The 12,950-nt window shown below is 35.6% G+C and overlaps 2 protein-coding genes across 2 annotated transcripts; both read right to left on the minus strand.

The window, feature by feature from the left end:
• Nucleotides 1–2,563: 2,563 nt before the first annotated feature.
• Nucleotides 2,564–6,455, minus strand: LOC139896234 (inositol phosphorylceramide glucuronosyltransferase 1-like). Its single transcript, XM_071878825.1, has 10 exons — nt 6,338–6,455; nt 5,565–5,788; nt 5,125–5,245; nt 4,840–5,025; nt 4,594–4,757; nt 4,067–4,312; nt 3,868–3,975; nt 3,493–3,772; nt 2,933–3,050; nt 2,564–2,838 (listed from the first exon to the last, which is right to left on the minus strand). The coding sequence occupies exons 1-10, from the start codon at nt 6,453–6,455 to the stop codon at nt 2,694–2,696; spliced, it is 1,710 nt and encodes a 569-aa protein (XP_071734926.1). The 3' UTR covers nt 2,564–2,693.
• Nucleotides 6,456–8,084: 1,629 nt separating this feature from the next.
• Nucleotides 8,085–11,966, minus strand: LOC139896028 (protein CHLOROPLAST J-LIKE DOMAIN 1, chloroplastic). Its single transcript, XM_071878605.1, has 10 exons — nt 11,758–11,966; nt 11,593–11,686; nt 11,328–11,432; nt 11,126–11,203; nt 9,478–9,533; nt 9,262–9,319; nt 8,969–9,094; nt 8,770–8,865; nt 8,588–8,659; nt 8,085–8,453 (listed from the first exon to the last, which is right to left on the minus strand). The coding sequence occupies exons 1-10, from the start codon at nt 11,865–11,867 to the stop codon at nt 8,391–8,393; spliced, it is 858 nt and encodes a 285-aa protein (XP_071734706.1). The 5' UTR covers nt 11,868–11,966; the 3' UTR covers nt 8,085–8,390.
• Nucleotides 11,967–12,950: the final 984 nt, after the last annotated feature.

Raw genomic sequence — 12,950 nt, forward strand, 5'->3', positions numbered from 1 at the left:
CAATCACGTTAACGGTGAGCGATTTTTGTCTTCTTGCACCCCCCGAATAACTATGATTACCGGATCCGAAGACAAGCTGCGAATCCATTCAAGGACAAACTCGGCCAATCATTTTAGAAAGAAAAAGTTCCTTTGTAGAGAGAGAAAGTTCTAATATGACAAAATGATGTACTTAGCCTATTAATGAAATCCATGTGACCTATTTATAGGAAAAAATCAAAGGTTCTCTTTAAAGATGGACACACGTAATGTTCTGATTGGTGAGTCAACCTTTATTCTTCGGAACTTGACTTTGTTCTTCAAGCTATCCGCTCTTTATGACATAGTCTGCTGTCCGCTGAAACTTACACTTATGGTTTTTTATGCTTTCGTTCGCGTTTATGGTGATCAGTTCTTCTTTAGATTGTGTTTTTCTGTGGCGTTTTTGTACGCTAACCAATAGCGTATCATTAAGCCCCCTCAGTTTGAGAATGATAGCTTGTAAAGGTATCATTGTCAAACTTAAAAAATTATCTATGTATCTCTAACAACCTCTATGCATTAAATGTTCCCGACGTTCCGATTTGACAGCTCTGACTCTTCAATTTATTGATTTTGTTATGTGCGATCTTCACCGTTCACGTGTACGTCTTATCTTCTCTTAAATATCGGTAAAAATCAATTGAGTTACTTGTTTACCTCTATATATATCCATAACATTTACTTCTTTTCAACTACCTCGCCTTTATGGTTGTTCTATTCTCTTTATACTATAATGTCTCATCCATCCGCCAGTAATCACTTTCCACTCGACGTCCGCCATGTTGCTAGCTCTATTTCGCAGCAATATTTAGAGGATCTTTTTCATCGCTTTCCGAATCTTCACTCAGTTGATGCTGTTATCCATTTTATCGTCTGATCGTGCTCATCAACATCCTTCAGGAAAGATTACTATATACTCTCATTCGTTGGAATCTGCCAACCTTCACATTCCTTTAACTGAATTTTTTCAATTCGTAATTTGCCATTATAAAATTGCTATTGGTCAGCTTGAACCTGCTAGTATCGATAAAATCATTATTTTTGAGATGTATTGCCATGCTACAAAACAATCCCCTTCTCTCCGTATTTCTGAGAATCTTTTTCAGATCGAATCTTATTATGCTGGTTGGTTCTATTTTAAACAATATGGCTTGTTTAATCTTCGAGCGGAGCCCATCCATGATTGGGAATCATCTTTCTTTTATGTAAATGAAGATGTCGTGTTAAACAGTTACCGATCATCAAGGATTTGGCGAGCAAATCGCTATGCGCCTCTCGTTCTTGGCACCAAACTGTCATATGTTGAGAAAAACGTTATGAAAAGTTTAGAACAGAGGCCCTCTTTCAACGTACATATGCGGAGCTCATTCTCGTCCTTGGTTCTGTTAGTAATGACTGACAAGATTCTCATGTGCGCCCTGTAAAGGTATGTGTGTGTGTGTGTGTGTGTATTTTAAAATTTTTGTTATATGTTTTCTTTTTCAGAATTAAACTTATATGAGATTTTAAACTTTAATACTCCTCAAGAGCTTTGTTTTTCTACCAAGTCTCTTGCCCAAGAGAAAAGTCCTCCTCATTCGCGTTCCGCTCCTGCGTGTTCTGACATGCCACATTTTAGTGATTGGGCTTCCTAGTTTGGTTCGAACGATGGCGTGCAACTTCAGAGATGAGCGACAGATTGTTCGTGATAATCGCAACAATCGTTTGGCACTTATGAAGATATAGGAATGAAGTTTTGTTTAACACACGTGCTTTGAAGAAAAACACTTTATTTGATTCTATATATATTTATTCATACATTTGGTTAATTTATTAAGGTAAATCGCATGTAAGTTGGAATGAATGGCTTATAAAGTGGTTGTAATATTTGGGCTTTTTATAGCTGCTCGCTACAAAGTCTGAATAAAATTTTTACTGTTCAAAAAAATAAAAATAAATGATTCATATTGTAAATGTGAAATTCAAAAAAGTTTGATTCTTCAATCATTGAATGACAATGTTGAGTTTTTTTAAAGAAGGGCTGATGTGATACCGACTTATTAGTCCAACTTGTATGTTATTGGATATTATGAATCACAATTTTCATCAATCCATCTTTTAGGTTCAGACTAATTTTTTACTCTTATTATTGGAAGAACATCTGAATCAACAAGTGGCATGGTATACTCCAAACTCATTGGTAATATGCTATACTTGTAGGAACATAATTACAATAATGCGAAAAGGACTAATGTGTTTTAAATATTAAGAATACAAGAAAAACAATAATATTCTTAGAATATAACAATTCTAGAATGTTTGAAGTTGAAGGAATTATTCAAAGACACGTGTGAAAAACAAAATGTTGACCATCAAAATTCAAAAGTCAAAAGTCTAACATCGAGATCTTAATATGTTACCACATGTATACGAATGAAACTTAATATTCTTCTAGATTAAACGTAGACTACCAAAGCCGAATTACGGACAATCATCTACAAGTATACCAATTATATTTTCGAATTCAAAATTCGATTAGCAGCTTAAGACACAAATATGTCAGTCGTACTTGATGCAACATTCAGCTGCAATAATATTTTGACTTTCTAAAACACATGTTTAGGAAAGGAATATTGCAGTTTATATAAGATATGAAAATTTACTTGTTACATACACTAATGGATGACATTTGGTTAGCAGCATAAGAGACATATGTTCCTTGTTCTTGATGTATCTTTATCTTCAATGCCTCGCATGAATGATTTTATGGCTAATTGTTGTGATGCATATGTCATAAAAGATACAAAAACTAAACCTCCCACAAACATCAAACTTAACCTATCAACAACAGATAATGAATGACAGTAAGCATTCATTAATTATACTTTAAAAATGCGGATTAAAAAATAATTATTTTTATTTAGTAACATACCTCAATAATAAAGCTGTGATCCCAAAAATACCCGGCGCTAAAGGAGCAGCAATAGCCAAAAATGCCATGCCTAACGCATAAAACCATGGTGCCACATCACACGATACCCTTTGATGACCTGCATAACGCAGCACGAATTTGAGACCAAGTAATATATATGGATGCAAGTGACAAACTGGCAATACGGGCGAGCTGGGTAACAGGCTAAAACAGATAATCATCTCTAGCACAGGTCAAATAAGGCAGAACAGGGTCTGGTCGGGCTACCAACCCGTTGAACTTTGTCTGTCCATTTTTGAATGGTTTTTTAAGGAATTACATTTTTATAACAATTTATTATAAGAAAAGTCAATAGCAATCCAAAGCTTTAAATAAAGACTTTAAGAGTTTATATGCACTGAAAACTGAGTTTGGGAAGATTGTCACCTCGTTTGACCCGTCTTCTTTTAGCTTAACTTTTGGGTTGTCCCGTTTGAGATAAAACACAAACCAAAACGACACATTTATAAGTAAATGGGTCAAAACGCCATAGATAATTTCTGGAAAATACAAGCATAAACCTTTTTCCGAATCATAATCTGAAGATGCGGGACGAGGGTTTCCTGTATGATTCGCCACCATTCTTCCCCATCTATACACAATGTGCAAGTAGCATCCAAACAGCAAAAAGAAAACCGTAAAAATCCATTCGTACATCAGAATTAACCCTGTCCACGGCTTAACTTGCCTAGGCACAACCGAAAGTCCAAATCCAAGAGACACCACTGCTGTTATAAAACAGACTAATATCGACATTCCACCCAAAAAGGCAGGCACGATCGAGTGCGCACCATTAGAAAACTACAGATCACAACACAAAACTAAATAATTAACATATAATATACATACACAAAGCCATTTTTATGAAAAAGTCATAGTTAGAAGATGAATTAAACCTGCTGATTAGAATTAATGTTTGATGAAGATACTGCAGTATAAGCAAGTGCACCTCCTGATCTAAATTTGTAGTATATATGTCTTGCATGATCGCATAAAGAGCGTGTCTACCCCCCAAAAAAGTATGTATCATGATTCAGATAACGAGTAGCGGGATCCAAAAAAAATAATAATTAAATAAGAACGGAAAGTACTAACCTGCAGAAAAGATCTGTAATAACAGAAAAGTAGAATAAATATTGGAAGCAAAAAAAGAAATTTGACTAGCAGAACATCATGAGGATTTCGGCCTCCTCGAGTTCCCGGTAGAGATTCTTCTAAATTGTCTCTAACATCTTGCCATATATCGACGGGTTTTAGAAGCCATGACGTCCACCAATCCCATGGTTTAAGAGGTCCGAGCGTATAGTGTATTACGCATAGTTCTTTCTCGTCTACCATCCACTGTTATAAAATCATAAAATCAATTAACGACGTTATAAAATCATAAGATTCAACGTTTTTACAACATTGTTAGAGATACTAATTCTTAAAAAAAGTTAGGGCATATTTACTTTCCACTCAATGATCTGTTTTTCAGTAAGTAAAACTGGTGTTTCTTTGTCACTTAGTTGAAAAATGGTCTGTTTGTATGTAGGAAACATATAAACAGAGACCTCTTCCCAAACAGAGGCATATGAAAACAGCACTTGATACAAAATAAAAGTAAACACCCCCTAAGTTACCTTGTTAGCAAGCATATAAAGTCCAACATCCGCATTATAGAGAGTAGAAAGCCTCTCCATTTCTGCTACTGGTCTCGAATCCAGCTCTTCAGGAGAAACGTTCGGATCAAAAACACGTGCACTTGGAAATCCAGCATAATAAGCGTTCAGAAAACCTTGATCACCTTTAAAAAAAAAAAAATTATATTCATATCTTAAATAATTAAGCATTCGGGCACGTTATGCTTATACATTTATAATATATACCTCCGGTGTAAGAGTATAACGTTGTCACTTTGCTTATCATGTCGTTAAAAAGTTCTTCTGATGGTTCAACTACCATAACACCTGAATTGAGTCTCTCTGAATGCTTTAAGTTTGCACAGAATTTTTCACATTTAAATAAAACATCAATGTTCTTGACGACGATTGTATCAGCATCAAGATACACCACTACATTTTTAAATAACAATTTCAATGAATATCTAACATAACATATATCATAACTGAATAATCATACAAACAACTTACAAAGGGTAGAATTCAATTAACCTTTTTCGTAATCAGTCATGTTGAATATCTTGAGCTTGGTGTACACACCCCAAAACCTTGTGGGTCGAACTTGATTAGGGTTCTCTAATAGACTTATCGGTTTCACAATCCACCCATCAGCCTGCAAATTTAATCCCCATATATAGATAATCAATTATAGTATATATCTACATACGAAACACTACATACATTATATATTAGTATATCAATATTAACCCTCACAAGTTTGCACATGATAAACTGGTTAGGCTGCGTACACATGAGTAAAAAAAGTTGCACTCACCGGGTAGGAAAACCTAATTCGTTTACCATTTTGTATTATATATCTATATTACAAAATGTAGTGTTTTTTGTCAATTATGTATAGGGGTCGGGTTCTAACGAGAACAACCGATTAAGCTATGTATGCATGATATAAATTTTAATAGAAAATAATTAACCTGCAGAAGAGTTTTGGCGTAATCAGAAACACCATCGGATACCAAAACGACCGTTTCTTTGGTGGATTGTGTATCGCGAATTGATTTACCGAGAACACGTGCTCCCAACACGAATTCATCGCCATATAAAAGAGTCACGTACGCATGTGCTTCCTTAGATGAAGATGAAGATTCTAAATCGGATGACAATGCAGAAACTATTTGTGCATTTTGATTCACAGCTACTAATGATAATAACAACAGAAGAATAAAATGAAAACAGACTCTGGAAAAAGACCTCAATATCATCCTGTCAAAATCTATAATCTATCAGGAAATGTAAATGCAGTTTTTTTTAATCAATTTGTATTTGTATAAAAAAAAAAATTGTATTTGTATGAGATACAATAACGTTAGGGCGACGTGTGATATTTGGATTGTGAAAAGGTTTTCGGAAGATTACGAATAATATCTTGAATACGATAGAATTATAATAATATCAGAAGAAGAATCAAATTTGGATGGGGAATCTTCTTGATTGTTTCACGATTTTTTGGAAATTTTGCGAATCTGCAATTCTGCAAACCAGAAAATGTTCTGTTTCCTCGTATTATTTGCATATGGGTCAAAGTATAAAATCAGTAATTGGGCTCACGCTGTTTTATTAAGTAATTGGGCTTAAAATCAAGAGTTTTATGTTGCGTTAATATGGAAAATTAATTGATTACCACGTAAATGCTCATTTTTTTATACCTTTTATGTCTCATAACCTATAAAAAAATTTGACAATTTACCCACGCAAGGTGACTCTTTGCGAACTTGCTCTCCGGTGGAAGCAAGGACACAAGGTGTCTCTTGCGATCTTGCTTTCACCATAGAACAAGGACGCAAAGTGCCTCTTGCTCCTGCCATCATAATCAATGTTTTCTATCAAACACCTTATGTGCACTATTTCAACCATTCCAAGCACTATTTCCTCTTATATTGAGAATATTTTTGAACGACTTTCAACCCATTTAATCGGGTCATTTTTATGTACATGGTTCGACAATGTCATTAAGCACCTAAGGTACACGTAAGATGTTTGATGAAATGTCTGAATAAAAACATTGATTATGATATGCATACAGGAGAAAGAGGCACCTTGCGTCCTTGCTTCCACCAGTAAGCAAGGTCGCACCTTGCGGTGGCAATTTGTCAACTTTTTTATGGGTTCAGAAGCAAAAAAGGTAGAAAAAATTAGCATGTAAGTGATAATCCCGAAAATAAACGAAAATTAACCTCAAACACATGTGAAAAAGAAAACATCTCGGTCTAACTTCGATAAAACAGTAACTGGGTTTAACATTCGGGGTGTATTCAAAAATATTTTTTAAGTATGTGAATATAGGATAGGATATAGGATCAAAAGTAAAAAGAGAAAACGAAAGGTGGAAATGAAGGTAACATATAAAAGCAAATTAGGGAATATAACTTCACTATAACTATCAAATGAAAATAATAAATGATAAAAAAATAAAATTGTGCAGAATTTATTAGGGTTGTTAGTCATTATAAACACATATACGGAGTATATCATATCTGTTCTGAATGTATGTTCAGATGCTGGCTTAACTGAAGAAGGGCGTAGGTACTTTAATTCTATGGTTGATGAATTTGGTTTTAAACCTGGGCTATAAGATTATTATGCCACACTTGTGGATATTATGATCGATAATGGACAACTAGAAGACGCCATGGATGTGATCAAAGGAATGGTGGTTGAACCAGATAAAGCAGTGTAGGGTGTAGTACTGGGTGCTTGTGCACAAAAATATTAAGTTAGCTCGAGTTGCAGCTGAAGAATTGATACGTCTTGAACCTGGAAACTCTACTACATGTGTTGCGGCATATTGGGCAATGGGAAGATGCAAATGCAACAGAAATCAGGATATTAACGGAAACATGCAGTCATGCAGTCCTTTTCGCCACTAATCATCAATGTTCTAGTCTCTGTTTGATCTTAGTTTACTTGATTGCTAGGTAAAACTGAATATTTCCTTCACAGTTATCAAATATTTAAAAGTATCGAGTCACTGTAGCACCAATGAACCATTCAAGACAGGCTTCATGAATATTCTTGAAGCCGAATTTCAAGTGCATAAGCACCAAACTGAACACTCACCTCAGCCTTTCTGTCTGGCGTGAAGTTATTATGGTTCATGAGGTCCCACTACTGATCATAGCAGGTTCCCTAATATTTGCTGCAAGTTTGTATATACCAAGGTTGAAAAAGAAGCCAGTCGGGGTCGAGACCGTCAGGACCTTAAAATGTTGAGACGGTGTGGAAACGGCCGAGACGGACGTTGACTTATATATATATATATAAATATATATACACAAATATTTTAAAGCCAAAAAACCTTCGTCGACAAGTTTGTACCCGACTTTTGACCGTTGACCGACTTATTAGAAGACGGGACGGTGTCGAGACGGGCTTGTCACCAAAACACCGCAACGGACGTCAGAACGCGCGCAACGGACGTCAGAACGCGCGCAACGGACGTCTTTTACAACACTGGTATAGCTGAAACTGCGTTTCATCATGCGCCAAGATTGAGTTCATTTCACAAGCTTGAGAAGTATAGTTTTAATTTAACTTAGCTGACTTAAGCATTAGACTAATATACATTAATATTATTACATTACGTGCTATCCAATCGTACCTAAAAAGGGCAGAACTTCAGATCTTGTCTCAACCCATCACAGCTCTTAAAATGTTATAACCATACATTTACGACGCACCACTACTATCAAAATTTGACGGCCCCTTAGTGTCGTAAGGTTACTAATGAAATCGTATTTTACTCATCTGTAATACGATGCCATCAAGTACAAACTTATAGAAGTTGCAGCTGTAACAATAACTTCCTGCAAATTGAGAGCAACTTGTAAGTCTCATGTACTTTAGATATTAATTACATAAAAATAGATCTTAGTGAAGGGCAGTTAAGACATTTGGTTAACAGTCACACAATCTTCTTTAATCAAAATAGTGGTTATACCTGATTGTTATACAAGGCAATAGGAACATAGCCACTGAAATATTCGATCAAATTCACGATACCAGTATATCCCTGAAATTAAAAACAATAATAAATATATCTCCACCAATTATAAGACTCAAACAACATGATTTAAAATGTTAGGAATGAAATCGGGATTGTGCCATAAATGAATAATATACCAGAGATGCAATAGCTATACATCCAAAAGCTAGTGCAAGGGAACGTAACAATCGTTTCCCCATTCGCATCATGCGTCCTTCGTCTTCTCCTTCTTCCTGCACCCAAATTCAGATATATCATAAATCAATAAACAAATACTTGGAACAATTATTAAAGTTAGAAAATGAGGTGGTTGTACTAAGATAAGCTTGGACTTACTGTAAATGTTGTGGAAGCAGGTGCTTCATATGCTTTTAACTTTTCGAAGATCCTGTATACAAACACAAAGGATAGAAACTGCACAGGCTTCCATTCAGCACTTCGTGCAACAACGATCCAAGCAATCTTAAGAGAAAAAATTTGTATTAGTATCCTTTTTTTAAAGCCCAAATGTGTTGGGGAAATCATATTTCAAAGCTCAACAAAAATGGACTATACTATTAATAAAAAAAAGAGTACCTGTAACAAGCAAATAATCAAACTAAGAAAATAGGAACAACATCTACACTTACAAATGCAGCTGATATGGCCATGTTAATCCGTATGTCCTTCACATCAGACTTGGTGAACCTGAGAAAATGAGAATGCACCAACTTAGCAAGCTACATAAGGTTGTATAGGATTAATAAGTCATTAGTGAAGCACTAGTAAACTATTACTTCACAAATTATTAGCAAAGAATCGAAGCTAAAAATGATACAAAGGCTTATTATAGTTTTTGAATTCACCTTGGACCCCATGGAATAATTGGTTGCTTATCAGCATATTTTATATCCTTCGAAACCTACATTTTAAATCAAAATAAGATTAATGAAGTTTTAAATTTATAGATCACCGAACTTCAGGTTTAGTAATGTACAACAACAGGTTGTCATAACTCATTTACTATTGAGGGAACGAAATGTATCAAAACCAAGCTTAAGTTCTAGTATATCTCTAATCTATTAAAGTTTAACAGTAAATAAGTAGCAGTTCAACCAAGTAAAGGTTTATACTCAACAGATATAGAACACAAAAGCCATCCGGCCATTAAAAACATATACTGTTGGGGTAGTCATAGTACAACAACAACAACAACAACAACAACAACAACAACAACAACAACAACAACAACAACAATACCCAATCCCGAATATGCGAGGTATGGGGGAGGTTAGATGTAGACAATCCTTCCTCTATCCTAGAATAGAAGAGAAGTCATTTCTCTATCCACGAGTCGAGAAAAAATTCTCTACCCGCATGAAGAGAACGTCATTCCTCTCCCTACCCCAGAGTAGAGAGATTGCTTCCGTGCGGACCTCCGGCCTATATATTAAAAAAAAATAATAATAATAATAATAAAAATAAAAAAAAATAAAAAACTAAATAAATAAATAAAAGTGAAAGTAAAAAATATACGCCATGGAAATGGTAGGAATCAAATTTCCATGGGTATTTAAACCTGCCTGAAAATTAATTTAGGCTCTAATCGGCAGTCAAGACGCCACAAAATCGACGCTTGTTGTTGCCTCGAATAGTAGAGCCAAAAGACCTTGTGAACATAACACGAGAGGCATGCCAGGTGGAAGTTGTTGCGCACGCAAAGAGCCAACCACCTAGGACAAACCAAACACCACTCATGCACCTTTACGGTAGACATCCCCGAAGTCACACAACTAAAAGAAAACCAACGAAGCTCAAAAGCAAAGAAGGTCGTCCTCCGTCCTAATGACCCCAAGATGCACCGAACGATGCGATACGCACTCACACACACACACACACACACACCACCCCCACCCACCTTCCCATACCCACAAGTACTCACCCACCATACACACACCCCCACACCCTCACACACACACACACACACACACACACACACACACACACCCACACAAACACCCCGAAAACACACATCACACAACATTCCCAAAACACCCACACGCACAAAAAACACACCTATATACATACCTATATACATCCGTACATAAGCAAAACTACATACATACATGAAACTTGTACGTACATACATACCTATATCCACACAAACATGCAATCATACATACATATCTACATAAGCATACAAATCTACGTACGTACCATTTACATATACACTTAGATACATACATCCTTACCTACATACAAACGTACCTACATAAGCAAACATACAAGAAAAGCATACCTCCATAACACATTGGGTTTATTCGTAGTCTGCTTGTTTATTCACTAACATATGTAATGTTTGATTTAAGATATTAAACTCAAACCTAAACATTTATAGGAGATTTAGATGTTGATCAGTTACAAACAAAACAGAAGCTTCATTTGTCAGGCCAATCAGATAACAAAAACTGTAAATACATAACAAGTTAAATGTGCTCGTAGATGTAGAAGTACCTGAAAAGAACCAAATGTCACTCCCTTTTTCCGATTCGATAATTGGGCCATCATGAGTTTGTCATACGCCTTCTCCAACTAAAAACAACATGTTTAAACCCAATGTGTTAATCCAACTTTTTCTTATCAATGATTAACTAACTGCAACAACAAGTAACACTATCTCAACTTCAACAAAAACAAAACAAGACATCAAACATACACGCGCAGCAGCCGCCTCATCCCCTCTTCTCTCAGCATCCCTACGCTTTCGTGTATACGCAGCTTTGACCATATCAAATCCCTCAATGGGATTAACACCAAGAATCTATCAAGTATTACAAATTTATCATTACTTCCACTTATATAATTGTAGTAAAGCTTAATACTACTTAAAAAATGTCCTTGTATAAATTCTAAAAAAGAAAAAAGTTAAATTTAATTAATGATTAATCACAATTAGGGCAAAATTGTATCAAACGGAGTACCTCATATGGATTAAAGTCACTCTCTGAATTAGGACTTCCAGCAGCAGATGAAGCAGCACATGTAATCCTTTGATTCACACGAGGTGCAGGTAACCTAGATACACACACACACAAATAATCACAACAAACTGAAAAGTTTGGAATTAAAAACAATAACTAATTTACCTGATGAAGGATGGAGAAATATTGGAAGGCGAGGTAAGACTGAAGGAAGTTTTGTTGGGATACAAACGAGAATTGGGGAATTTGAAGATGTTGGATATAGCAACCGCCATATTTTTGAATCGGATAATAGGATGATGATGATAATGATGATAACTGTGAGTGTGTTGGATTGATCCTATTTAGGGTTCTTTTTCAATCTTGGTATGCTTGTTTGCAGGCGGAGTGTGGATGTTCGCTCCCGTAACATATTTATTGATTTTTAATTTTTTTATTAATATTTAATTAATATTAATATTAAAATTAATAAATATTTTTTTTGGGTAATGGGTTATCCCGAGGAATATTATTAAAAAATAATAAAAGAATAATACAAGTTAAGCACAGCGGATACAGCAGAGTACTGCACCCCGAAACAAAACAAGGCTAAACAACACGTCACTGCCAAGTCACTAGACATAACTGATCTAGACGACATACATCAAACCACTTCTAAATTCCAAATTGATCGAATTCGAGACACATTTGCTGAGTTTTTAAAACGAAATGTGAGCAGCTTCAACCGAGTATTAGACACGATGACATCAAAAACTTGTTGTTCAGTACGAGAGGTGCGCTTGAAGATGCGAAGATTTATTTCTTGCCAAATAGAATAAACAGTAGCCGCAAAACACAGCTTCGCAACCAAAACATGGGCCATATTTCGAGCAGCCAAAGGGGAAAGCCTATTGACAATCACTCACCAATCATTATTTTGAAGATCCAACATCAGCATACATTGAATTTTCCCCCAAACTTCTGTGAAAAACTTGCATTCAAAGAACAAGTGAGAGTGAGAATCAGGACAAGACTTACAAAAAGGGCATAAGAGAACAACTCCCTCACGAACATCCCACGATTCAAGTTTATCTTGCGTCTTTAGCCTCTCTCCCAAAACAAGCCACAAAAGAAAAGCATGCATGAGCACACAATGAGAAAACCAAACCACCGAATACCAAGAAACTTTTGTATGATGCACCCGTAACGAGTCCCATGCTTGGTGGACAGAGAAATCATGAACCACTCCATGACAATCTTTCCAACCATATTTATCTATAGTTTCATTCAAATTAGGAGAAACAAAAGATTGCAATAAAGGGTACTTGCGAGACCAACCTCTCGGCCAGGACACTCCTGATTCAGTGACAATGTCATGG

The sequence above is a fragment of the Rutidosis leptorrhynchoides genome, chromosome 3 (assembly GCF_046630445.1).
Source record: "Rutidosis leptorrhynchoides isolate AG116_Rl617_1_P2 chromosome 3, CSIRO_AGI_Rlap_v1, whole genome shotgun sequence".
NCBI classification, from domain to species: Eukaryota; Viridiplantae; Streptophyta; class Magnoliopsida; order Asterales; family Asteraceae; genus Rutidosis; species Rutidosis leptorrhynchoides.